This window comes from Chroicocephalus ridibundus, chromosome 10, assembly GCF_963924245.1.
Source record: "Chroicocephalus ridibundus chromosome 10, bChrRid1.1, whole genome shotgun sequence".
In the NCBI taxonomy this organism is placed as follows: domain Eukaryota; kingdom Metazoa; phylum Chordata; class Aves; order Charadriiformes; family Laridae; genus Chroicocephalus; species Chroicocephalus ridibundus.
In genome coordinates this window covers 4,554,117-4,582,033 of record NC_086293.1, presented here as the reverse complement: position 1 = coordinate 4,582,033, position 27,917 = coordinate 4,554,117, and the positions used below count along the sequence as shown (strand labels likewise).

The following is a 27,917-nucleotide window of genomic DNA, read 5'->3' as shown; positions in this document are numbered from 1 at the left end:
CGGAGAGACGATCTCGCCTGCCCCCCCGTCCGGCCGCTACCGGGCTGTCAGCGCTCCGCCAGGGAGAGGAAGGAGCGAGGGGACGGTGCGCTGAAGGCACCAACAGACCAAGCACACCACTCGCCGCCCCACGCCGACTGACGGCGCGCACCCACACACCCCCTACTTATAACCCCCGGCGCAGTCCAACTAACGCCGCGCCGGGGGGGGGTAGGGAGAAGTGGGAAGGGGAAGCACGTCCACTCCTGAGCAAGCCTGTCCTCCACAAACCTCGCCCTCCGTGGCCGGTGAGCGCGGGGGCTCTGCAACACGACGAGCCGCGCCGTCTTGTCTCCCGGGATCTTTCCCCCTCTCCGGGGTGTTTTGGTTTGGCTCAGGGCTTCGGCAGCGTTATTTTGTTCGTCTGATATTCACGACCACCTTTTACGCACAGTTCCTCGCGCAAGCCCGCTTCCTCTCCTCTCCGTTGCAGTGGCACTACGTAAACTGCTTAAGCCGCCCGTGAGGTACGGAGCGGCGCCGGAGGTGGGCGGGGGTAATGGCTGCGGGCAGAGCCGGCGCTCAGTGGGGCTGTGGAGCGCATCCCGAGCGCCTGGCACCGCCGGCAGCGGTCTGAGGTCCGTGACCGAGCGCTGGAGAGCCGCCGCGCTCTGTGCTAGCTTTCCCCGTAACTCCTGACAGGGGCCGGCGCCACCCCCGGCGAAGCCCCAGTGATCTGCCCCTTCGTCGCCCACAAAATGGTGCCCGTGCCTGAGGGAGGGGTGTCCGCGGCTTCCCCCCGTCAACGCGCGGCCAGGGGCGGCCTCCCGCGCCGTGGCGGCGAGGAGGGGCCCGGCGGGCCGCCTCAGGCCTTGGGAGTGGGGAAGGGGACGCGGCGAGGTCTGGTACCCGGCCCGCGGAGCCGCCGCCATCGGGGCGCGGAGGCTTGGCCGGGCCCGGGCGCGGCCTGTGGCGGGGAGGGGAGCCGGGGTGTGAGGAGGTCCGAGCCGGCCATTAGCTAGAGGGGAGGGGAGGGGGAGGAGGAGGGGAGTCCCCTATTAGGGCTCTCTGGAGTTTTGTTTCTTCCCTTTCACCTTTCGGTACTTTTTAGACAGTATTTTGTGAAAAATTAGAGCAGAGACATTTTATTCTTATAGTTTGTGGACTGTCCCAGTTACTTGTGATGGTCCTTGATCCCTGTGCTACGAATTTCCCCTGGTCTTCAAATCTGTTTTGTGTTTTTTTGGCTCCATGTATAACTACTGCACTACTAAATCTGACGCTGACTTTCCTCTTCGCCACTTCTTTACGGTCCATTTGATTATGAAACACGAGGTCAGTGTTGTGGCCCAAATGGTTTCAATTAAAGGCTGTGCATAAATAAGGACAGTAGACTTCCATGTAGATAACAGTTTATTATTATTCACTAGCGAAGGGCAAAGAAGTACAAAATATACAGGAGAGGAGCAAGGTCAAAATCTGGATGTGTGGTAACTGCACAGTCGACATTGTCAATAACAAATTGTCAACATTTATCTGTTTTGGTTGCTTAAGAGTACATATTTTTAAGCAGTGTTTTTTTTAAATTTCATTGGGAAAGAATACGGTATTCCATTTTAAAGTCATCTGGCCTTATCACCTGTATGTTTTACAAACTGAGGTTTAAAATTGAAAGAGTTGGCACTGGAGCAAGCACAAGTTGTCTAAAAAATGCAACCTCTGTAATCTGAAGGCAGGGGGAGGCTGCAGCGCTTTCACATTTGATAAAATGTATGTTTATAAAGAAATAGCTCATGAAGTGGTCTCCACCTGTTGGGGATTTTTTGTTCAAGTACGCTTACACTGCTTGGGGAAAAATGTTCAAACTAAATTAACAGAAGCCACTGTTAAATTAAATCCAAGGCTTCGTGAAAGTAATGTCTGTCTGTCTGCACAGTGAAGAAAGCTTTCTGGGTATAGAAAAGGTCCATAATGGTAAGATGAGTAAAATCTCTGAATTAGTTATTCTTTTCCTGCATTTTATTGCTCTCTCACCTACCTGTCTTCAATCTTGAGTCACACTTAATAGATTTTCTTGAAAAAACCCACCCAAACTCCAAAATGTGACAAAACAAAATGCTCAGTAGAAGGAACGCTGCAGCAGGTGGTAGAATCGAAGCTCTCCCCCTTTTAGTTCTGAGTTGTTGCAGGCCTTTTCGTAGCTTTTAGATGCATTAGAAAGCAGTATGGGTTAAACGGATTTCTGCCACTTCAGACTTCCCTCCTGGATGCAGAACGTCCCAGATCCATACAGGCAGGAATCTCTGCCTCATGTTTGTACTGGAGATGCTCTCCTGGCAAGCACGTGCGCCTGGTCTCTCCCTGCCCTCGGTTCACCTTTTCTGCATAGTTCCTCTGAGCTGGATGCAGATTGAGTTTCCCTTTCTTTGCTAGCCTAGATTGAGGTGCAAAATTCTGTGTAGAAAATAGTCTTCTGCTTCTTTGTGCAGGTGGGAACTGTGTTGAACGTGACATGCTTCGCGTCTGGATGTGCCCCTCATCCACTGGCTGAGACACTGCCCTGCACGGACCAGTGAGTTTATCTTGTACCTAGTCCTGAAGATCAAAAGCTAGATTTTATCAGTTACCTGCGTTTGTATATGAGTTTTAAAGAGTAGCGGAAAACTGTTACATACAGGCAGTTGGACTGTTCAGACCATCATTGATTGAACGGCATTTGTTCAGGGGTCCAGGTGAGCAGATGTGCAGTCTGCAATGAGCCCCGGTCTGTCTCCACCACTCCCATCTTTCACTGCCAGGAGCCTTTCCACAGCTGTTTTCAGCGCTTTCTGTCAGTGGAAGGAAAAGTTTTGTAATTTCACAGTGCTACAGCTGCCAGCCAGTAAGAGGAGCCTGGAGAAGAGAAGACTCCGGGGAGATCTGAGCCCCTTCCAGTATCTGAAGGAAAACTGGGGAGGGACTTTTTACAAGGGCATGTAGCGATAGGACGAGGAGCAATGGCTTCAAACTGCAAGAAGGGAGATTTAGATGAGATCTGAGGAAGAAATTCTTTGCTGTGAGGGCGGTGAGCCCCTGGCCCAGGTTGCCCAGAGAAGCTGTGGCTGCCCCATCCCTGGAGGGGTTCAAGGCCAGGTTGGACGAGGCTTGGAGCGACCTGGGCTGGTGGCAGGTGTCCCTGCCCAGGGCAGGGGGTGGCAGTGGATGATCTTTAAGGTCTCTTCCAGCCCCGGCCATTCTGTGATTCCGTAATATTTTCTCAAACTCTTAGGTTTCCTTTGCGGCCCCGCTGCCGGGAGAGGCCCGGCCGAGCTGGGCCCGGGGCTCACTCGCAGCAGAGGACTGACGCCTGCGCAACCCACCCTCGCCTTTGCTCGGCTCTTGGCATTCCATGGGCGAGGGGACATCGGCGGGAGCCCCTCCTCCCTCGCCGCTCCCCGGCCCCGAGCGACACGGGGCTGGCCCGGCGGCGGGGCGGCTCGCCGGGCCTTTCCCGGCGCGCCCCCTGCCCAATGGGAAGCCGCCTTGTTGTGCCCTTGAGTGTGCCGTGCGCTGAGTGGCCGCCGCCGCCGGCCGCGCCCGCCGCCGCTTCCTGTCATGCTTTCCCGGGCGCGGTTGCATCATTGCGGGACGGGCGGCGCTGAGGTGAGCGGCGGCGGGGCTCGGGCCGGCCCTCGGGGCTGCTCACCCGAGTCCTCCGCATCCTCCTGCCGGATGAGGTTGCGGGGGCGGCCCCGAGGGCCTTGTGGGGTTTTCGGGGCCGCTTCGTGCGGGCGGCGGGGCCGGGCGGCGCCTTTTCGGTGTGAGGGAAAACCGGCGGCTCCTAGGCCGGGTGCCGGTCCCGCTGGCCGCCCTCCCCCCTCTGCTCGCCGGTGGTGGCCCGGCTGGTGGCTCGGCTGGTGGCTCTCCTGTCACCGCCCGTAGCTCTGGAGCGCCTTAACGGGGAAGCGGCCGGGCTGGCTGCTCCACTGATGGGTTCTGGTGTTGTTAGCACCTTTTCAGGCGCTGGAGCTAACGTTTGCTGTATCTATAGCATTATCTTTACGTAAAAGGTATTTTACTCTTAGACTTCCCTGGGTGCTATACAGATTATTTGCCTTTTCTGGAATTTAGTAATTAGTTCAAATGGGTACTTATTAAAAGTTAACCAGTTTCCTTGTTGCAGAGCTTAATATCCATCAAGGCTTAATTTCATTAACTGGTTGAACAAAGAATCTAAGATGCCTTGCAACGTGTAATATGTCTTAAGCATTCCACTTCAGCATCCTTTTAATGGAGGGGGAAATTTTTGAGGAAGACACACTGTAGCTGCGATGGATTTGATATTTCTGTCTTCAGCAAATGTTGGCTTCCCTACCCCCCAGGAGCCTTCTGGAAGCTGAAGAAACCATTTTTTTTCAGTTTGTTGGTGACACGCTTAGGAAGCGACTGTCAGGTAATAGCAGAATGCAGTCGGCACATAGCAGCAGTGTTTGCTAACTCAACTGACAGTAGTTTTCTGATTTGTTCTTTTTTAAATGCAGAGTTCAAAGTTATTTCAAAATAGCCTAGATTTTTTTTTTCACAATGACAAATTTTACGCTTTTAATCAAGGTAGTATGAAGACAACAGAAAAAATTGCTTAAGACATCGTAAGATGGAGGGTAAAACTGAGTTCTTACATCGCATGAAATATATTTGTATAAAAAGAAACATTCCTTGCTGGGGGACAGATGGGCTGTAGTCCATCTCGGGTAATGTTTCATCTTGAGTGATATGTTGAGATGAATTAATCTTGATACACTTTCCCTCACCCTTCCTCAAGTATCAGGCTTGACTTGAGTAGACTTCATTTACCTGTTTAGAAATTAGAAACTGTCACTTCCTAGTTTCCCAGTTTAGTTTTCTGATCTGCTCGCTTAAGGACATATTTTTCAGTAAGAAAAGTCCTGAGTTTCATGACCTATCAAATAAAGCAGTGGAATAATCAGGCTGTTATCAGTCTCCTATAAATAAGGTGTAAATATAAATCTATGTTACCATCAAACCCAAAACTTCTGTGAAGAAAACTGTGTTTTTAATTCTTTCCTGGAGTAGTTACACTTACAAGTTGCAGCATTAGGGAGACTGGCCATGATGGTGGCAGCTTTGTCCTTTTGGAGAAGAAAACTTGTTGCTCAAATCTTTTTTCTTTTTCTTTTTTTAATAAGTTTATTCTTGCATTTCCAACTATTTGGTGGTTCACATAAAGTGCTAGTTTAGAGTAGGTATGCATGATTCTTTTTTCTTCTCACCTCTTTTTGTGTCTTTGATTAGTGTTACAGTCTTATTCCCTACGGAAGGCATTTTCAGAAGCGATGTTTGTTCTCTGTCTTACTGTTCCCATCCATCCTTCCTTTTACTTTAAACTTAGTTTCCATCCATTCTAGGAACGGATACTTTTGATGCTCAGATGAACAGCTTAGAATATTGTTACCCCAGAAGTTGCCTTGCCTCAAAGGCAGAAAAAGGCATAAATGGGCAGCCTAGTTCTGTTTGTATGTAAAACAGCACGTTGTTTAAGTTTGGGGAAAGCATCTGTAGATGGATAAAGGAGGCTCTTCCTGTCTCTGGAGGGAAGTTTGTGAATAGGTGTCTCATAGAATAGTTTGTGGGAGAAGGTGACTGGAATAAGGGTAAAAGACTGATCGTAAACCCCTTGAAATTAGAAGACCTATTGTGCGCTTTTAGTTCATAGTGGTTCTTTATCTTTTCAGTTTCTCAGTCAACAAATTAGTAATACCTTGAAATTAGCTTTGTTTTAATCATCTACCTGTATGTGATATATGTTAAGTCCAATGAATTTCAGAAATATTGGTTCACTTCCTTCATAGTGGCATTTTTATTGAATTTTTGTTGAAAAATTAAGTATTGATTTTTTTTTTAACAAAAATCTTAATATTGAAAAAAACCACATTCTAACTTGGTTTTATGGTTTTAATGCTTGTTTGTTGTTGTTGTTTTTTTCTTCTAGATAAGAAGCCCAGCATAAGTTTGAGACTGCTGTAGTACAATCTGCAAACTTTGACACCTTTCCTATTGAATGTTATTATCTTTTAGAAAAAGTGAGTATACTTTAAAAAAAAAAGGTTCCCCAGTGGTACATTGTCTTAAACTTTAGCACTTTTTGTCAGCAGAAAATGAATAGAGAAACAAGAAAGCAAAACCCCCTTGTGTTTACTACTCTGTATGTAAATTTGGAGTGTTGTCCAAAAGTGTTGTTTTATTAGATGCACTTGTATAGTAATTTCTTTAATGTCATTTGTGGTGTTTTCACTCAGTCTGTGTTCAAAGTAGTTGTCCTTTTTTATTTTTTTCTGATTTAAAATACCTAGGTTGCTTATAGCAATGAACTTTTTTTGCTGTTTGTATACGAAATTACTCGTATATCTCTCTGTAAACTGATTATGCTTTTCCTGTGCACAGAATTCTTTGCTTTTTTGCTCAGCTGAGGTTGAGCCATGGGTAGATTTTAAATATGTTTTGTCTTTTAAGTCAATCTATTTAAATTCCTGTTTTGTAACTTGAAAAAACAGACCTCTAGTGACTGTTGCGTGTTAATTCTCATCAGTAATTTTTTTTTTCCTAATTCTGATATAATAAACTTCTCTTGTAATATTGGTAAGAGTGTGTATGACTTCGTGCCCTGTGGTTACTGGACACTGGCTTGTGCATACAGTGCTTCAGTTGGTTGAAATGGGCCAAAAGTGATACTGTGATTTATGCATGGAGTCTGTGATTCCTGAGCAGCTTCCATAGCCCGGTCGCAGTTACAGACTAAACCTTAAACCTATATTTAATTTATTACATTTTAGGGACTTGACAGCTGGGCCAATTGCCAGCTGAGCTTGATCTAAATAAAATGTGAAGATCGTTAGTCCTCTTAGCAAATGTAGGAAATAAGCTTTGAGGCTGAATTCTTTTATCATCTTCATTGTCTCTGACACTGTGATCTTGGGGCTGTGATCAAATTACTGAGAAATGGCATGGCCTAGTTAGTGCTTTGTTGAGTGTTTTGAGATAAGATGATGAAAATTCACATACAAGTTGCATGTAGTGTAACTGCTTGTGCTAACACTGGTTATTACCTTTTTGAGAATACATCCAGGCCGTGTCTGTGTGTTCTTGTCAGCTCGTGATTTGCCCTCCAGCTGCTGTGTCGCCTGTGTGTCAGGTTGTGGGTTTCGCAATGAATTTTTTGTCTTATTTGATAATTTTGATTTATTAGTGGGGAGAATGATCTGTCATTAATACGAAACGCATGAATGGTGGGATTTGTCTGTAGGCTTCATTTTGGGGCACATTTTCGTATGGGTTCAAGCATTGCTATGGTGTTCTGGGTTTCATTTAAGTAAATGTTTTGGAACTTTAGCGCTGCCAAGCAGCATGTGAACTGTAACTTGAAGTATTGTCTTCGTGTATTTGTTGCTGCTTATGGTTGCTGTTTGACAAACCTGAGTAAATCAGAAGACTCAGTCCTTGTGCCATTGCTTGTAATTCTACAACTCTAAGTGAAACTCGAGGCTAACGTGTAGCGTTTACCTCGTTCTGGTACACCAGTGCTAAGGAGCAGCAGCACTGAAGTTAGAGGTGGGAGAGCCTGTTTCTTCTCTGCAGTCATCTATTATAACCTTCGTAACCATTTTTTTTTTTTTTTATGTTATGGAACTGCTCACTTAAATATCATTATTCCACAGAGCTTTTGCTTAGTCCTTGCTGTAGGATTTTGTTGAAATTTGACCCCTTTGAGTCTTGTAGCAGGTCTGGAACACCAGGCAGCTCTATTGTGTGTTTCTAGTGATGCCAAGAATTCTCTTTCCTGTGTTGTGAAGAAACCTCCTATATAATTTTGCTTGCAGTGATTTTCTTTGACTTACCCAGAATTGAAGAATGGCTTTAGGCTCTGGTGGCCAAACCCCACCAAATAAAAAAAGACCTTCAGGAAATGGCCAGCAAGAAGTAACCCCTTGTAGCTTATTCTGACATGCTTGCAAAACTGAAAAGAGAAGAAAAAAAAAAAAAGAGACTAGAAAGAGACTAGTAGTTTTGCCAGTACTCTGGAAGTTAAAGCTTTTCAAGATGCACAGCTGAGATGTTTGAGCTTTTTGCTCATCTATTTTGTTCAAATTCTTCCCCCATGTTCATTTTTCATTGCAATGTGTTTCAACTATGCCATCTGAAGCCTAGCTGCTTTTAAGAGCATCTGAGAACAGTGGCCTAGCTAGATGGAAAAATGCTGGTTTAAACCTTTAAATGGTAGGAAAAAGATGTACAGTGAAAAGGAGCCTCTTCACTATTTTTAGTTCCTGCACTTAAAGTGTCACTAGTTCACAAACTGATGCTGAAAGTTAAGTTTGAACTTGGAAACTTTTCTTAAAAAACATCTGAAACCAAAAAAAAAAAAACCCCAAAGCCCCAAACTTGTAACCAAAAAATAACTTGTCCTTTGACTGTTTTCTGTAGGAAACAAAAATAAAAGCATAATAAAAAATGAACAACCCTAGTTGAGTGAATGGAGAATCCTTTTCCTGTTGTAAAACTTGGGTGTTAGTATGTCAAATTTATTAGTCTTTTTTTAGAATATAGTGTTTGCTTCCACATCTACACTGAATCAAGCGCTTTGAAGAACTGAGACGTGGTATGGATTTCTAAGACAATACATTGTATTTGTGAAGTAATTTTTTTTTCTCACTTCTGCTCAATGTGCATTTCCTTTTCTCTTCTTGGTCATTGCTGGGAAAGAATGGTTCAACAAGTTCCAGAAAACGTAACTTTTCCAAATGAGGAAGAGCGGATATTGGAGCTCTGGAAAAATCTCAATTGCTTCCAGGAATGCCTAAAGCAATCAAAGAATAGACCTAGGTAAGAATATGCCATAAAAGCTATAGCAACTGTGTGTGACAAGGCTGGCTTAGCTGCAATTACCTTTTTTTTTTTTGGCCTCAGTCCTGTTAGGAGCAGCTGCTGTCTTTGCAGATAGCAGTCTTGGCCAATGTTGCTGTCATGTCAGTTACCATTTATATTTCACTTTGGTGAAGAATCAACAGTGTACAAACAGTAGTAATAAACCTGTCATTTCCTGCTTGGTAGGTTTATAAAAGTCGTCTGCAGATAAGCAAGGACAACTCTTTCCTCTGTCAGCTGTGGAGCAAAATGCTGGTATTTTCAGTAGTAATCTTGGTAGAGCTGGTTTTCAGTTGGAACTGAATGAGTTGAAATGTTCCCTTTAGTCCCGCATGATACCTGTGCTGACTGATGATGGAAGAGGAAGAAGTTGATGATGTCCTAGTAAGACATAAAAAGCATAAGCGTACAGATATACTTAACCTGTTCGAAGATTTGATGCTTGGTTTTTGATTTAATTAAGAATGTTGTCTTGTGTTGTAGGTTTAACTTCTATGATGGCCCTCCATTTGCTACTGGGCTTCCACACTATGGCCATATCCTTGCAGGAACCATTAAAGACATAGTAACCAGATTTGCTCATCAGAGTGGTTTTCATGTTGACAGAAGATTTGGCTGGGATTGCCATGGCTTACCTGTGGTATGTGTAATAAATCTGCCTACGGATATTTCTATTGATTCCCGTTCCCTGTGGTGTTACCTCCTATCAGTTGTGTTTCTATTGCTCTTACGCCTGGCTTTGTTGCTAAAAGAGAAATGGAAGTTTTGAGGGTTTTTTTTCCAGTGTGGTGCTCTGGCTTTTGCGTGTGTAGTGATTTTGGGTGCTTCCTACTGGTCACCTGCCCTTCCCCAGGCCCTCTTTTCATTACTATAAACATGTATTTATTCAGTATGTATTTGAGAATTTTTTTTTTCTTTTTCTAGAGATATTAAAGAAACAATCACACCACCTTTAACTTTTGAAATATTTATTTAGTTCAGGTACAATACTCACGACATATCAAAAGGATAAAGGAGACCCTTTAGCCTCACTAGAATGCATAGAATATAAATAAACTGTCCAGAGAAATCCTGAAAGGCTTTGATGGCAGCGTGTGTTTTTTGTCTGGATGTTTTCATTCTCCCAGGAATATGAGATTGACAAGACCTTAGGCATTAAAGGGCCAGAGGATGTGGCGAAGATGGGGATTGAAGAATACAACAACCAGTGCAGAGGAATTGTGATGAGATACTCGAAGGAATGGGAGGTAAGTAAAGACTCGGTGCATATTCTGCTGTATGTTTCTAATAATACGTGTGCAGAAGTCTTTCAGCTGGGGGGAATATCATCCTTCTGTCTATTCAGTTACGTGCGTAAATCTTATGTCTTTAGCTATATTGTGTTTCTCGCTGGTGATCCTGAAAGGGGAACAAAAGAAAAACTTTGTGGTTCAGAACAGGGAGACTGCTGTGATGTCAAGAGAAGGTTACTTTAAAGTAACCTGGAGCTCAGAGAGTTGTAACTAGATTTGAACAAATAATAGATACATTGAACAAGTTACCTCTTTCTTTGTGTCTTTTCTAGTGTAGAAAACTAAAAGTAAGATCTGACTTTGGTTTTCAAATGGAAGCAATAAAGGAAATGCATATTAACCTCCCTGCTTTTCTGTCCCCCCACTTTTCAGTCTTTTCATTGACAGAGCGTAGGACTATAGCTTGTATTTCTGGAACAGCAGAAGCTTCTGATTTTGTGTATGAATAGGTGTGGGTAAACCCTCAGTCTTCCAGGAGAATATTGGTCTAAACTTTGCATCCTATGAATATAGTGATAAAGAGGACGCTGGTCTGTGCAGACCCTTGAGGTTTGGAGAGTGTTCCAAGGAGATGAGTTAGATATTTTCTTAAGAGGTGCACAGGTGTTTTTCTGACTCTGCATAATATTCATCCTGTGCATAGAACCTGATGCTTCTTGTGTTTGTCCTTAGAAGTATGGCCAGAATAAAGTACATTTAGCCCTGTACTTTAGATTTGCTGTTGGTCTGATACGTCTGTGAAGTGATGACTCTTTTTCTATGGTTTTCTGGAGCTGAGGAGTGGCTGAGGTGCTTTCCTGCCTGTGCCACTATGTTGCAGTGACAGCATGCAATAGCAAGTGCTGAAGGAAGAACTGGAGAACAGGCCATATTTTTTCAGCCTTTGTGGCACAAGGCCTTCCTAGGCCAAAAGATTTCTTAGGTTTTTTTCCCTAGTTTATAATCCCTAACTGATTTTTTTTTTTCCCCTCATTGATTTATCTAACTATGTTTTGAATCTAGGTATAGTGATGGCCTCTAAACAGTGTGTGCCAAGGTCTTCCTATACATAGTTTGAAGAACTGTAGTTCTTCTGTAATGTCATGGTTTCCAGCAAACTGGTCTTCACCATCAGTTGCCTATTCTTTTTCTAGGCAAAATAGTCCTAATTCTTTAGGTTTTCCTCGTGCAGAAGCTGTTCTACCTCATCACACTTCTCTGTAGGTTCTCTAGTCCTGTTACGTTCCTTTTGATTGAAATAGCAGTTTCTTATTTGAGTGTCACTTGCTTGCCTCTTGCCCTTGGGAGTGTTGTGAAGTTACGGCCAGTATCCGAAGAAACTACAGCTGCCTTCGTTAGAATAGCTGTGGCCTGAAACTGAGTGGCTGGATGAAAAGCCAGTTTGTTTTTTTCAAATATACAGTCATTCATCTATACTCTGAAGTTTTGTATTTCAACATCATCATCAATGATTCTTTGTTGCTTTTAGAAATAACAGTAAAAAGATTCATTCTGGTTGCTGTTTTGTTTTCCATAGTTGTTCCTTTTAACTTGCTGTGTCTTCAGCAACTGGTATTTTTGTAGTGCTGATTAGTCCGAATACTTATTTTTTTGGATTTTGTGTTTTGTTCATAAACTTTTGCATGTATGTATATGTGTATTTCCACACACAGACATATGTTTCAGATTATTGATAAAAGTAATGAAATTTATTTCAATGTCTTGTTTGTGATTGGTTGGTAATAAATTCAAATATTTTGGTATAGTGTTAGGAGAGAAATTGCCAACATTTTTTTGGAGATAGTGTTTATTTTCTGACTGGAGTGGCTAGCAAATGTTTGAACCTTATGAAAAAATATAATAGATTCCTTGGATGCATAAGATCTTTCAGTGCTGAGACCAAACTTTATGGATCCTTGTATTAATCAGTCCCGGGCTTTGGATCTTAATAGCGGGATGTCAGAGTGGCTTAAAGGTCAGAAGCAAAACTGATATATTTCGGGAGCTCAGGTGTTATGTGAAAATACAGAGGTGAGAGAATGCATTTGCTTTGTTTTCACTTCAGTAGTTTGACATTCAGTATTGTCTGTGTGTGACAGTGTCAGACAGCTGTCTCTGGGCTTGGTTATTTGCAGAGTGAAGGGATCTGATAGCTGTGAAGTTAGCAGGAGAGCACCACTGGTCCAAGTGAATCCCATAGCTGACTTATTAGTTCTCATATTCTGTGCCAGTGGGCGTGACCATAATCTGTCCTGAGACAGGGACTAACACCTGTCAGTCTTGTGGCCTTTGGCCGTCCTGTCATAGCTTTAGGAAGTCAAAGAAGGCCGTTGGCCCTGAAATAGTTCTGATAACTTCTTGGGACGTATCAGTTTCTTTCAGCATTTCTTTGTCTTCGAATTACATCATGTTTTCGTATAACTGAAAGCTGATAGACTATATGTTCTAGGTTTTGACTGTCTCTGCAATAAGTAGTTTTAAAAATAGAAACAAGACCACTGTAAATAAAAAAAAAAAAAGGCAATTTTCAGGCATTTGAACCTTGACTGAACCTTGAGTGAGCCACCATTTCTACTTGGTGAATGATCGTAATGATCCACCGCTTCAGATTAGTAGCATTGAATATGTTTGCCTGTTGTGTGACCTTGGTTCTGGGCAGTTATGTTCATGGTTTCATTCTTTGCTTGGTTTTGACTGTTTAAATAACACTGTTTTGAACTATTGTCAGGCTAAAATATTTCGCAGATGTGTTTCACTGATACAGGACAAACACAACACTGAAAAATCAAGCTGTTTTACAGAATAAATATTGGCAATGTATCATGATATTTAATGTTAAGTTGTCTTTCAATCTGTGTGTTTGTCTCTTAACAGTTCAGTGTTACCAGATTAGGACGCTGGATTGATTTTGAAAATGACTATAAAACTCTTTATCCTGAGTTCATGGAGTCTGTGTGGTAAGTTAACTTATATATGTTGCATATATGCTTCATGAATTTGAAATGTTAAGAAGGCTTCAATTATTATAAACGTGTATTGGTCCACACATCACTAGAACTGTTCTGAAATTTGCCAAATTCAGATAAACGATGGGCAAAGTAATTCAGGTGATATGAAATTTCTTGATGTTGGAAGTGAAGGGATTAATTGACCTACTTTTTTCTTCTTCAGGGTAGTAGCGTTTTTCAAAACAAGGTACAGCAGTACTGCTTTTATGGGGCCCTGAAATCTTGCTGCTCCGAATCAACTTAAAAGCAGTTATGAAGATCTTCTATGTTCCTTGCTTGGCTTAGGGAATTACATTATATCTCTACATTCTTGATGTTCTTCACACTGTCAACTGCAAACAGGCAAACTACCCAAACTCTGTTTAGCTCTAAATCTCTTCTTCAAGCCTGAACTTAGAGGCTGGGAGTCTGCTGTTATCTTTTTCTTGGCAGCATAGTTTGACAACTGTCTTGGACTCCTGGTGCAGAGCTAAGTAAAGTTCGGGTATTTTGGCAATGTATTCAGGGTGACTGTTGGAATTCCAAAAGACAAGATGACCTAATATGTTAAGGACAATCAAATGGACCGAACACAGTGGAAAAAATGGCAACATTGAGTCCTTCAGGTGATAGAATTACAAGGTGAATTGCAGGGAGAGGTTTAGCAGAGTATGTGCTTACAAAAAGCCATTGAAAAGCAAATTATATGCGTATTAAAGTATTATTGGTGTTCTCTAAATTAGTTTCACTAATAACCCTTAATTGTATAGTTAGTTACGTATAGTTATTATAAAGGATTTCTGGTCTTTCACCTGCCTTACAGAGGTTACCTCCTGTAATGCTTGCTTTGCGTACAGACTCTAAAATACAAACGTTGGATCTGAAATCTCTGTGGTATGAGATTTCAGGAAGGTGTAGGCAGACAATTTTGTGCTTGTTTGCTTCCTGGTGCTATTAATTTTCTGTGTAATCATGTAATGAAATACATTTTTAAAAGTCTGTTTTTAAAAAAACCCTAGGTTTTCTGGAAAGTCTTCTAAGGCTTGGAGGGGCATGTTGCAGTGCAGTTGCCAGCTTGCTTTCGCAGTAGAGCAGGAGGTGGAACCACCAGCTTTTGCATAGAGTGAATGGAGCAGGGGAATGGAAAAGGAATGCGGGATGCCTGTTTCAAGGCTAAGAGAGATAATGCTTAAAGAGAGCACTAACTGTAGCTACAGTACTGCTTTTGACAGGGTAGTGTACAATTTTCTAAAAAAATCAGATTGTTACCTAGGCAATCCTCAAACTGAAAATCTGTGTAACTGAAGTTACATTTTGTGTCCATTAAGAGCATTCATTTGAACAGTAGATTTTAGTGTGCTTTTCTTACAATTGATTTGATTTTTTTAATGCAAGTTCTTTTTTAAAGTAAAAAAAATTCTAAAACTTTAATGTCGAGTTAAGTACAAAAGAGAAACTGCAGATTAATTTCTGCATTGACTGTAACCTGGTGACCATATTGGCTTGTCCAGTGTTTTTATCTTTCTTTTTGCCTTTCTTTGGGGTTTTGTTTTGTTCTGCATGTGGGAGTAGAATGCTGCTCTTAAGCCCAGAAAAAAACCATTGATGATGACAATAATAATAGTAGTGAGCATGGCAACCATGGATTTTGTGGTAAGGATTTTGTCATTAGTCTTTTAATCGACTGAACCTATCTGTTTAGGTTATTTTTTGTTGTCTCTAGCTTTTCCTGAGGCTTGCAGTTCTGGAGTGGTCTCAACTGGAATTTCTCACTTTCTTTGAAATGTGATGTTTCATCCATGATGTTTATGTCGAGTTCAGTAAGCTAGCATAATGCTTACGATAAATGCTGTTTCTAGTGATGGCTGATTTTTATCCGAATTAATTAGACTTGAAATAGTTTAGGACTCAGATCCCAAATATATATATCTTGTTAATATTATCTTGTTTTGTAGAGATACTGTACAAGCTCAGGATGCTAGAGAGCATTCTTTTTCATATTTTATAATGGGTTTGTTGGAAATGGCTGCTTTGTAAGCATTTTGGTGCTGTGCTGTGTGGTGGCCGACAGAATAGAATGAATTTTCAGCCTGCTAAATTTTGACTTACGGCAAAACTTCATGCAATGATAAAATTGTGGCATCCTGGTAGAATTTTTCAGGGAACATTGAATGTCATTGAGCAGTGGCACTGCAGTGGTTTCTTGTATGAAGGTGTAGACAACTCTTCATGTCTTAAATAACTCAACTAGAACTTTTAAGTTCTAATTCTGTAAAACTTGTAAATCCAGTTTGCAGACAGCTTGAATCTCAGTGAAAAAGTGTCCTTCACAATACAATAAGAATGATGATTTTGAGCTAGCGTGGGACAAATGTGCAAAATACAGTTGTTTTTTTTGTACAGCTCATGAGATGGATGCAGTGAAAGTGAGAGCGGTTTGACGTCATCTTAAACTTTTTACCAATCTACAGTTGGTCTGAAAGAAGTATGTGAGCTTAAAAAAAGTCAACTAGTAAATTATTGTCTTTACTACTGACTTATTACATAGTTCTCAGCCCGGCTGCGAGTTCACACCTCCAGAACAGCTCTGCCTGGCTACTGGGGAAACAGCCTGTGAAGTGCTGAGGAGAGGAGGGGAATAGCTCTGTGGTCAGAGCTGTGGCACGCTCCTGGGTCTCATGACTAGAGGTTTTTGATGTCAACGTCACCAGGGTTAATCAAACAGCTTTCTATCACCATCTCGTGGCTAAATTTAGCAATTGCAGTCCCAGCATAATTCAATTTTAAAAACAGTTGAAAGCTTCGTGTATGTTTTGGAAGACTCATATGTATGGTGTGAAACCACAGGTGGTCTGAATACTTCTTAGCTACTTCTGTACCTTAAGAAGATACTCTTGAGTCCTTCTGTGATAACACTAGATAGTGGCTGGGGGGAGAAAGAAAAACATTCCTAGTTACCGTAGAAAATTGGTACTCTACATGTGTGAGGTCATGGCTGTACACTGAAAACTCTGGTTTATTGTGACAACGCAGTATGGAGCTCCCTTTGGTGATGGGACACTTTGTCTGTTTCTGCCTTCCGTCAGCTGAACCCATGTCAGTTGCTGCAGCTTCAGTTTTCCTTTGAGGGTTGTCATTAAGAGGGAACCTCTCTGTCCTTCCTCACCAGGAGTGGCCTTTGGCCTCGCAGCCCTGCCCTTCGATGTTCTGTAGTAGCATCAGGCTCAGGGTGCCACCACACTACTTCTAAGCTGCAGCTGAGGAGATTGTAGGTAGTTCCTGAGACTGGAACATTTCCTTGAGTACCTGTGTGTAGCTTTGCTTTTGTTTTGGCATGAAGTTTTTTTCATACTGTGTCCAGCTGCCTTAGGCCTTCTCAGTGAGCAGGTGAATGGGGACTCCCCATTGAGAGGAGGACAGGTTTGCAGTAAAGATCAAAGCAACTGCATTGTTATGTTGGATTTTTTTGTTTGTTTGTTTTCTGTGTAAGCAGTAAAAGTTATTTTCTGACTTCATTTTTTTTTCTGCATGTGGAGTTTATCCAGCACTAAACCGGAATGATTTCAGAACAGCAGACCTCTGGGTCCCAGTAGGAATCACTATTGCATTTTGTGTATTCCATGACGCTTCAAGGATTCTCTAGAGAAATACTGTTCATAAGAAATCTGTTTTGTCCATCTTTCTACTAGGTATCTGTAGGTTTTTTCTTATACTTGTATTTCTTTTGTGCATTTAGTGCTCCAGTCCTCTTGTTGTTATCTTCTTACCGTTCCAGTTCTTGTTGTGTTATCTCTTTACCTGTATTTTGAAGGAGAAATACACTAAACTCCTACGTAGTTGGGTGATCTTTGGGGTAAGTCTAGCATCAGTTTTAAATATTTACATTTTCTTCTATAGAGGTATCTTGCACTTCTGGCTTGATCCGGAATCATTCAACTCTGATCCAAAAACTACAGCTTGGAGGGTACACCTGAAGCAGAATGATCTCTATATGCTGGGATTTTAAAGCTTGCACTGGTAGTTGAACATAAGACTTGACAGCTTCTGCACTTAGGATTCCTAGGCCCCAGAACACATGCTTTTCCTGTCTTCCTTGAGAAGGTGACTTGCGAAGATGCTATTCTAAAGACAGACTGTCTGTGTTTGCTATTGGACTTACTGTTCCTCTTACATTTATGCTTTCTGGTTTCACATCCAGTGTTGTTTGAGTACTTTTCTGTTTTTCATCTCCATGCATCTGTGTTTGATCGTTGCTTTCTTTTGATTTTATCTTGTCTTTCAAGTGTTGCTTGTGATTCACAGGAGAACCTTTTCCTCAGAATCTCAGCTGCCTCATGTGCTGTTTGGATGCAGTCTGCTTGCTGAACTGTTAGATGACAGGGCTTCTTACACAGTGTCATGTTTGGGATTTATTTTTTTTTTCCGAAGTCTACGGGGGCTGTTAAATTGTCATTTTATCTTGACATGAACTGCTGCTAGGTCACAGGGCAGTAATTTTGTTCGTTTATCTATACTGCCATGGATACGTTGAAATCATACGCTTCCAGATCCTGCTGTTGTAATGTTTTGCCCACCTTATTTTTAGCCTTTGCCAGTTACTGAGTTTACAATTCCTGGTGTTTTTTCTTTAAAAAGAAAAAAAAGGGGGAAAAGCACTTTATATGATTTGGAAAATAATTTCTCAATGTTAGTAATGAATACTTTCATTTTCTGGAGAGCGAGGAGAGAAAGTCCTTAGATACTGAGTCATTGCAAACAGAACCACTTGAAATCATTTGATACCCTAAAGGAATGGCATTAGGAACTTGAGAAGCTCTAAGATCCTTCTCTTTGATGGGAAGCGAATGTACGTGTTTGAAGAGGGCAGCTTGCTTTGGCATCTGCCAGAGGATACTGGGATGTTGGATTTTGTGTGGAATGCCAAGGGTGTTTTGAGTATTTGAGTATTTATTTTGAGTATTTGAGATACTGATTCAGTATCTTTTGGAAGCAAAACCTTCCTTTGTAGTTTTGTTATAGCCATGTGGTGTTTGCATGGTGTATATGTGACCTGGATCAACGAATATTGTAGCAAAGTTCTAATTTCTTGGAAATTATGCCGATGGAGAGAGTGGCTCACAGTCTTGGTTACTGACTGGGCTTGAACCAGTTGTATCATCCCTTCGTGACACTTTAAGAACAACAAACTGTTTTCAGTTTGTCATGCTTTTTAGAAGTTAAAGCTACCTTGCATCTTTAGGGACCGGATTCTGTGTTAACAAGTGGCTGAAATACGCATTTTGAATCCATCTTTTCCCTAACCTCATTTTTCTTCAGAAAAGGAGCAGGTAAGTGCTGCTCCCACAGTCAAGAGCACGCAACTAAATTTACTTACATTTGAGGAAAAACATAACAGAATTTAGGGGAACAGTGTTTAGTTTCTAACTTCTGTGAATAAATTTTTTCTGATTGTCAGAAGAAAGGAGGTCTGTGGGGTTTTTTATTAGCTCATTTCTTCCAGAAAGGGCTGCAATTTCAATTTTGGCTTACAAACCCAGAGCAAATTGTCAACGCTTTGCTAACATAAGGGTTAAAACACTGATAGGTCGTTGTCTAAAATACCATGTATTGCATTTTTAAGTAAAACGTGATGATACCCCCTGCGTGTGACTCTTGCTGTCACTAGGTTCATCTTCAGCAGTTGCTTTGTTTCAGGTGGGCAGCGCTGCTGGCAGGAAGCTCTTTGGGAGTCATCTCCAGTGCATTTCTGATGGCCTCACAAGTGCTGTTCTAAGAAGCTTTCTTGTGAAGGAAACCAGTTAGGTGTTTTTCAAGATAACAAATCGGCTTTTTGTAGTGATAACAGGAGCTGTTGCATCAAGCAGCCGTCTTGACTCAATCACAGTTCTACTTACCACGTTGGAATGGTTGTCTGAGGGAAGTGGTTATGATAAACTACAAACGAGTGGTCGTTAGGAACTGTCTGAAGGATGCTGCCGTTTGAAAACCCACCTTTTCGCTCAGTAGCCGAACAGCTGGGGAGCGCTTGGTTTGCAACAGGGCAGAACTGCCACAAGAGGGAGATGCTGGCTTGGATTTTTAACTTGGCAGCTCCATCTAGCGTTCACCTTTCCTGAGGTTTACAGTTATATTTACAGCTGAATTAAATATGCAGTGTTTCTCTGAGGAGTTTTCTTCTATGCTGTTAGTAGGCAGTGTTCTTTAGAGAGTAGAGATAAAGTGGAGCTTTTTTTTCTATAGATATTTTAGTTAACTGTTTTTGAAAGGCACGTAGAACACCTTCAGTATAACTGCTGTCACTTGTCACAGTCTGCATTAATTATGCTCTGAGCTGGTAAGCATACATTTGAAATTTTTTAACTTGCATGAAAACTTCTGCAATTAGCCAGCTCAAATTTATATGCTGAAAGTTGATGAAACTATATTCACGAATCATTTTTATAAAAGACTGATTCACATTTATGCAAGTTGATACAGTTTCTGTTGTAAAACAGATGCACTCACTGTTATGTTTTGAATTTGGGTTAGGGGTCAGGCAGCCACAGCTTGCCTGTGAGTGACATTTATTACTTTAACGAAGTTACTTTTGAATTATGTATGTAAGGTAAGGTATACCTTTGTTGGAGCGCACAGCTCTGAAGGACATCTGGGTTTGGCTCCTCTGTGGCAGAAATTGATGCTGCTGAGGGTCTGTAAGCCTTTGTCCATCTTAGAGGTCAGATTATTTGATTTTTATCGTGTTAGTGACTACTCATAGGAAATGCTGGACTTTTAATAGAGGCCCATGGATGAATCTGAGTGAACTGCGTGTCTTCTCTATATGACAGCCTGTATTTTCTCCAACTGTCTGATCTGCAGGGATAATAATTATTCTGATTAAGTTACCGTATGACTTCAGGACAAGCCAGTGCATATCTTTTGATGTTCTTGTTTCAGGCTGCAGATGGAAATCACTGCAATAATCTGCTTGCATTTTTGCCTTGAAGATTAGGATTTCAAAGATAGAAGGCAAGACACTGACTTAAATACGGGTCCAGATTCTCAAGCACAAAATGACAGCCTGCTGAAAAAAGTGCTGCTTGCCAGGATGGGGTTGGTTGCTTAGCAATGAGCTATTTATCTGGAAAGGGACCCAGAAAAGTGATCAGGATCGTTAGAAAACATAGTTTGAGTAAAGAAGTTTTTAAAGTCAGCAGTGTTTAACAACTTGGATGTGGAATTTGAAATGGCCGGACGCTGCAGAAACTGATTCTTGAGTTGAATTTGGCATGATTACTTAAGGCTTGCCATCTCCTGCAGGTAGCCAACGTGCAGACTATCCCACTAAGTGTGCAAGTCAGTGAGACCTGAGAAGCTGATAAATGTTGATGATCCTGTAGCAAACCCTGCAGTATTCAGATACAGAGAAATGTGGGGGTTTGTCCATCATGTGGACACTTGATGAGTTGCTACGTGAAGTATATTTCTCTCCCAGCTTTCGTTGAGCGTTGACTCAATTTCTTATATTGTAATATTAAGTGCTCTCTTGATTATTTCAAGAAGATGTAAGGATCCAAATATGCTACAGGCTGTAATTGAAGATTTCATAAGCAGAGTTAAAGCTTGATGTGAGACTGTCATCTTGGACAGGAACTGAGTCCAGAGTGAGATGAGCTAATAAAGGAGAACATTAATGTAAATTGTGGGACCATAAAACTGAGTTCATTACTTTGCATGGTTAGCTGTGCCCTCTTGTGAAAAATGCTCCTCAGGTTGTCAGGATTTACTTGGGGTGGTTACAGGTATCTAACTTGTACCGGTCTCTCTTCTATAGCACTGGTTGCAGTAGTAGGTGCTTAAGATCATGTGACAAGCGAGCAGCCATGTCACTACACGTCGTCTTTCTAAATTATGACTGATTTCAGCCTTGTTGATAGTTCAGATTTCAGGTGGTCTTTGTATTCAAGAAGTTTGATAAAGATTAATCAGCAATACAAATTTGTGTTTCATCCAAATACAATGTGCTGTGCAGTCAGTGCATGGAAAGTCAAGCCAGTAGAATCAGCCAAAGCTAAAAATCAGTCAGAAATATAGTTGCAATCAATTTACCTCTTTCCTTTTGACTTGCAAATATTGTCTGTAGTTGATAATTGATTGTTTAAAAAAGGTGTAATTCAGAACAGCAATCCTGCTAGAGCAGAATCCCATTTTGCAGTTGATTTACTGAATTTGAAACACAAAGTGCTTTTTCCATGTTCCTTGTTTACTTCCAGGTGGGTTTTCAAGCAACTGTATGACAAAGGACTGGTGTATAGAGGTGTTAAGGTCATGCCTTTTTCAACTGCATGCAACACTCCACTCTCAAACTTTGAATCCCATCAGAATTACAAGGTAAGTCAGTATATGTCTACATTATAGGTTGCAATCGGATTTCTCTATTGTCTTCAATTTGGATTTGGAAAGCTTCAGTATTTTTTGCTTGATGGTAGGTAAGCATATTACTACGCTCTTAGAAAAATACAGTATGCCATATTTGTTTGGATCATTTGATCTCAGCCTTCTTCCCTGTTCTTCTTCTTTCCTTGTTCTTAATACTCACAGGCATATAAAGTACATACTTTGTTTTATTCTGGTAAATTACTCTCATTCTGTGGGCTCTCATGATGAGTATTGCCCTGTGTTGGGTTTTTATGGTAAGTACTTAGAGGATAGTGGCAGCTGTCCCTATCTGTGCAGATCTGAAAAGAGGAAGGTCCTTGACAGAGTTGAAATCTTCTGTGAGGGAATTAGTAAGAATTGTCAAAAGACCATGTTTGATTGAAGGGCAGTAGGATTTTAGCTCTTCTAAGAATCATTAGTTTAGATTGAGGCATTCCAGGAAATGTGTTACCTAATATAATGTATGGTGTGCTATGTTTTATAAGATGTGCCTTTAAAAATGTGTGGCTAGATATAGTAGGCGCAGCTTCTCATTTGCAACAAACGTATGTTCACATATGTGAAGGCAGAACCTGTGTGCCAGTTTTCCAAATTTCATGTTAGTTTGTGGACATTTCCATCCTTTCCAATCCCCACCCAGGCCTCCACATCCTTATATTGTAAATCTTTCACTTATGTTGTTACAGCAGAGAGCTGGCACAAATTGTACACCTGGTCTCTTTTACATCTTGCTTAAAAAAGGCCAATTTGTTGGCCAAAAGTAGTGTTTTCAAAACAAACGTTTAGATAGATTTGTAGTACAATGCAGTCCACCGATACTAGAGTTTTTAGTATTGCTGAGGGGTATTTGACCATACGGAAGAATAAGGGTTATGTGATTTAAGAAAGTGAGACCTGCAAAGATACCTCAGTATCTGTGGCTGTCTGACAACTGCAACAATTACTTTGCTCATACTTACTAACTGACACTTCATATAGGCTCAGATTAATGAGCTTTCTTTAGAAAAAAGACTGTTTTGTTCTTGGGGTTTTTTGTGTGTGTGTGTGCACAAAACTCTTTTCTCTTCTGAAGTCTTAATGAAATATTTAGATGTGATTTCTTACCCTAGAACCAATAGAGTGTGTGTGTGGGGGGTGCTGCTCTGCTGCTTTGTGCACAAATATTTATTTTTTTTTTTGTCTGCTAGAGGTGGTATTTTGAAGACTGAAATGTCAAAGGGTCTGTAAGCTGACACAATTTGTTCTTGGTGAGACCAGTCATTTCTGGGTGTAAGGCAGCTGTTATCTTTCTCACTGTGGAAAGACGCTTTGGCTTCCATTTATCGATCCTGTGAGAATCAGGACACAAGAAGCATGTTTAGAAACTGAGTTAGTTGTCTAATGTGCACTTGAGTAAACTATGTCAGCAGCTTGTATTACATTTAACTGAAGAAGTGTTGGCTTCAGATGAAAGCAGGCATAATTTTGTGAACAGATAAAACATTATACAATGCCATTACTTGGCAGCCTGGATGCTATTTTTTTTTATGGCTTGCCAGTTGTTTTTTATCTACTTGGTGAACTTCGTGCTTCAGAAAACGAAGTGAATAGCCTACAGTGTTGTTTAACAATTGGTAGAGACAGAACTGTAGCGATGGCTCGATCTTTGCTTGGCACTGAGCACGGCTCCAGAGTTATGTAATATTTATGTTTTACTGTTGACTGCACCAGATGTTCACAGAACATTCCCTCTGGAGCAGCCCTTAGCTCAGACATAAATAGCTGCCTGTCCCATGACGCCGTTAACTGTTCCATGATGCTGGATGGAAACCAGAGTGCCTTGCGCTAGACGTGATGAGGGGACAGGACCTATTCCTGTGTTTAGGGTTTAGATGCATGGCACCCGTTTTTATTTGGCACTTAAAATTAATAGTGAAAATTTCATATTTGCGAGATTAGATTTAGGGTTTTTTCAATCTGGTTTTCATAATACGTGAAGTGACTGAATAGGATTGTGCTTGTCTGAAAGAAAAACTTGTTTTCAGGGGATTCTTTCGACTCATTTGGAGGCGAAGTTTCATGTAGAGTAGCTGACAAAGGTCATCTTCCCTCATATTTTTTTACTATTGAATATTGACATAATCTTGTTTCTTAGTACCCCGGACATTTTTCTCTTGTTAACAACAGCTTCTTAATAAGAGATTGCATCTTCTTAAGCAATGGCTATTCTTCCTACTCCCTGACTCTAGAGGAAAAGGTGGGAAAAGGCTTTCTGTAGCAGTATTGGAGAAACTGCTGACTTTCTTGACAGTTGAGATTGATTATAGACTTTTAAAATGGGATTATAAGAGGTACCTGAAGGAACTGACACTCAGCTCTCTTTGGTGTTTTGGCAGCTAATTCCCAAAATCTCACTGCTAACCTTCATTTTTAACCTTGTGGCCTTGTTGGGTTGGCAGCTTACACTGATGTGGAGAAATGTTGCGACTGGTGTTCTCTTCAGACTTTCTTGTGCTGCCACTTCACCTTCTGCCACTACAGTGACGAATTAGGCAAGTTGCGAGACAGGTTTTGGTGGATGGCAGTAATAGTTACTACTTCTTAGATTTGTATTTTCTCACTAATACCTGCAGTACACCTTTTTCCCTCCTCTCATTTCCCCCCTTTGACTTTATCTTGTTTTTAAGGATGTTCAAGATCCGTCAGTGATTGTGAGCTTCCCACTGGATGAAGATGCAAGTGTTTCTCTTGTTGCTTGGACCACTACTCCTTGGACCTTGCCTAGTAATTTGGCCCTCTGCGTTAATCCAGAATTGCAATATGTGAAATTGAGAGGCAAGTGTTAACTGAAGGTGACATACAATGAACACTTCTTTCTTCAGTGCCTGTGAATATGTACTTGTATTTTCTATGATAAATTTGTGCTAAATTTGTGCTAAATTTATGCTAAATTTGTAGTACTCTGCTGGGGTTGGATCAGTGTTATTTGGAAGGATAAGATTTACTTCCCATGTAGCTGGTGGTTTCCAACTGCTGGTGCTCTTTTTATTTTACATGCTTTGTAAGGACTATTTCCTAAAAAATATCGATAGCTGAAATACAGAACAAGACCAAATGTTTTATCTGTCTCCCTAAAGTCACACTGTATTTGAGAGACACACCCTTAACCGATAACAGACCCAAGATGTCTTGTGCTAGTCTCAACCTGACTGAAGTGTGGGGTTTTTTTAGCACAAATGTAAGGCAAGGTACATGCTGTGGTTTCCAATGTAAAAGTACGTTTGACCAAGTGCCTTAGCTTACTTCTTGACCAGTTGGTTGTGCCTGACTGAACAAGTTGTAGTATAAGGTAATCTCTTTCATTAGAGCATCCAGCAGCTCAGGAATTGTATGCAACAGACCTTGTAGGGTGCCTAAACAACATAGACTGTTGCTTTTCTCATTCCTGCTTCAAGTAGTTTTTCAGGGTTTGCAGTTCCATTGTTTTTTTCAGTTGGTAGCGGAGGATGCTATGATGTGTCTCCCTTTTCACTTGGGAAAGGAATTTGTTTTATTCTTGAAATGCAGTCCTCTTTAATTATATCTTGATCTATAACCTCCCTTTTATTTAAATAAAAATGTAAGCGAGAATTTGGATAAAAATACTTCTTGCATTGCTATTTTCGGGTTCTCCCAAACTGCTCACCTTTTCTGACTTTTCAGTGTACTTTAAAAAAAAAAGGGGGGGGGGAGGGGAAGAGGTAGTCAAATTAATGATGGCATTTAATCTGGAGTAAAAAAAAATCCCAAAGATATAAGTTCAAGTTCCAACATAACCACATGAATCTAATGCGTGCCTAAAGTGATGTTAAACTTGAAAAGTTGCAGAGGCCTTTACAGTGAACTCCAGGTGTTTTGGTTTTCTTTGTTTTAAGAGAGAACTAAATATGTTTCAGTTTTCAAAAGTCTTAACATAAATTTGGTCATCTCAAAAAGTTATTGAATACTTTCAGAAATAACACCTACACCTGCCTGCGATGCTGAGTTGTTAGGTTTGGGTGTCTTTAGTCTTCTGACTGCTGGTGGGATAATGACCCTGACTTAAGTTGGTAGGGTGGTAGTCTTAATAAAACTGGTCATTGAAATTAAGAGATCGGGATTATTTGCGGGGAGAAAATGGGTTTCCTTCGTAACATTTCACTTTTTATTTGTATTTACTTCCTTTAAAAAGAAATCCAAGCATAAAATTGATTGGAGTAGTTATTCTGAGAAAGGCGGCATAAAATGCAATCATTACCCCTGATGTCAACTTAATAATATTGATTTTATGTAGTAATCCTCCATCTTCCAATTGTTTCCCTCTGTTTCAGTTACATATACTGAAACTTTTCAATTGCTTTTCTTTGGCACAATGATGATAGACAAGGTAGGGTATTTCTGTCTCTTGGGACAAAAAACCCCACTGAAAATCAGTGGACTTGGGTTTAATCCAGTGGTTGCTGATAAACTTAACTTTTGAAAAGTGTTCCTTGAGTGGCTGTAGCGGGAAGAACTAGCTGGAAACTAGTGGTCGATCAGCAGGATTATTCTGGGCAGTTTGATAGCTGATATGATACCATCCTGCATAAATCAAAAAGTTTTGTAATGGTACAAATGAGGGTATTAAATTGAGATTTATGTAACTTTTTGTTTTATTTTATATCCTAGATAATGCCACAGGAAAGATTTACATTTTGATGGAATCCAGGCTGATAGCACTGTACAAATCTGACAGTGAATATGAGATACTTGACAGGCAAGTACATAAATTATTATCGTTAACTTCCAGTATTTTTATAGATCAGGAGTTAAACGTATCCAGAAGTTGGATTTTGCAGTTATCTAAAGATGTGTTTCCCTTCATGATGATAATTTGTGTGTATATCTTGCAAAAATCTATAAAAAAGATTGAAACTTACTAGGACAAATTGGTCTTGTACATGAAGCTACAAATAGAAGAAAAGTTTCACTGGATCATTGTATTGTGGTGGGGGGAAAAAAAACAGTTCCTGAGTTTTTCCTTTTCCTGTGTGTTTCCTTAGGAAGACTTAATTTAAAAGTCTCAAAAACCCCTGGAGATTGTCCAAATGCTGAACACTTTCTAAACTTTATGTCAATATTTAAAGGCAAATGGGCAAAAGCAAAACCATTGTCTTTAGCAAGTAAATACTGCTTCCTTAGGATGGCCTACCTAAGTTACGTAGTCAGTGGCAGTTATGTTTTCTGAAGACTGCTTCTTCATCTCAGTTCAGTGAAAAACTATGAATTATTTAATAAGTTAGACTGGATAGGGGATGCAGGTATTAAATTCTGTGGTTCTCTTAGACAAAATAAGTAGCTTGGCTTCTCTTAAATCTTTTGTACATGACATCAACCTGTTAAAGAGATAAAATATAACAAGTATTTATTTGCTCACTTTATTCAGTCCTGTGCAGTGGGTAAAAAAAAAACCAAACCAACCCAACACACAAGCAAACAAAACAACACAATGAAACCCCACACAACACAAAACCACAATAAAAGAAAAAAAATCAGACTAGAAAATTTTTTGAGAATAACAACCCTTCTTCACTGGCATCAGTTTTGCACGTAAAAAACATTTATATAAAAAAGCTTTGCATATAAAAAACACTTTTAAAAAGGAGGATACAGATTCTTTCAGCTAAGCAATTACATGGAGTCATTGAATTAGGGGAATATAGAGCTGGAATGTTTGCTTAAGACGTTGTCTACTCTGCTGCCTCGTACTGTGACAGTTGAGTAATTCTTAGTTTGTATTTCTGCATTGATTTCATACACCCAACCCCCTAACTGAATTCTCTTCATCGATCACTTACTCTATAGCAATTTAAGCTGGTACTCAATTTATAAAGATGATTTTCAGTGCTCTCATTCTTCAGGGTTGACAGAACTTCTGATCTCCAGATTTTTTTTCCTCCTTCGGAGTCATCAGTAAAACCATTGAGTAGTGTTGGAGTTACGATAGTCTCTGCCAGGATACCACTGGAAATTTTCTTTCAGTCTGATATTGAATTAACAGTAACTTTTTTTCTCACAGCGATTGTGCATCTGTGTAAATGTAGAGTCACCCAGTTAAAACATTTGCGTCTGTCAGAATGACATGGCAAAGTGTCAAAGGTCTTACTGCCAGTAAGACTTAAATCTCTCTGCTTGCTATCTAAGCTAGGTAGCCTGCCTCAAAAGAAGTAATTGGCTTGGTGTAACTTGTTCTTGATGAACTCATATTGTATGTTCTTTAGCATGTCACTTCTTAAAAACTATTCAGTTACTTAAGGTTGAGTCGGGTTGTTATGCTTACCTGACCGGTTTTCAGGTCCATCAGTAC

The 27,917-nt window shown here is 40.8% G+C and overlaps 1 protein-coding gene and 1 non-coding gene across 4 annotated transcripts in view; both read left to right on the top strand.

Moving 5' to 3' along the window:
- The first annotated feature begins 378 nt into the window (after positions 1-378).
- Positions 379-27,917, top strand: part of IARS1 (isoleucyl-tRNA synthetase 1) — a 112,607-nt gene continuing 85,068 nt past the window's right edge. Inside the window, exons 1-10 of one of the 3 annotated variants that reach the window (XM_063347595.1) lie at positions 379-506; positions 2,469-2,551; positions 5,969-6,059; positions 8,737-8,856; positions 9,382-9,538; positions 10,026-10,145; positions 13,044-13,126; positions 21,409-21,526; positions 24,241-24,388; positions 26,240-26,327. In XM_063347595.1, the coding sequence (XP_063203665.1) occupies positions 8,738-8,856; positions 9,382-9,538; positions 10,026-10,145; positions 13,044-13,126; positions 21,409-21,526; positions 24,241-24,388; positions 26,240-26,327 (833 nt within the window). In that variant the 5' untranslated portion in view covers positions 379-506; positions 2,469-2,551; positions 5,969-6,059; position 8,737. The other 2 variants (XM_063347594.1, XM_063347593.1) reach the window with 2 other exon arrangements.
- Positions 6,638-6,772, top strand: LOC134521743 (small nucleolar RNA SNORA84). The gene has a single exon (XR_010072863.1). It is a non-coding gene; the product is annotated as a small nucleolar RNA SNORA84 (small nucleolar RNA).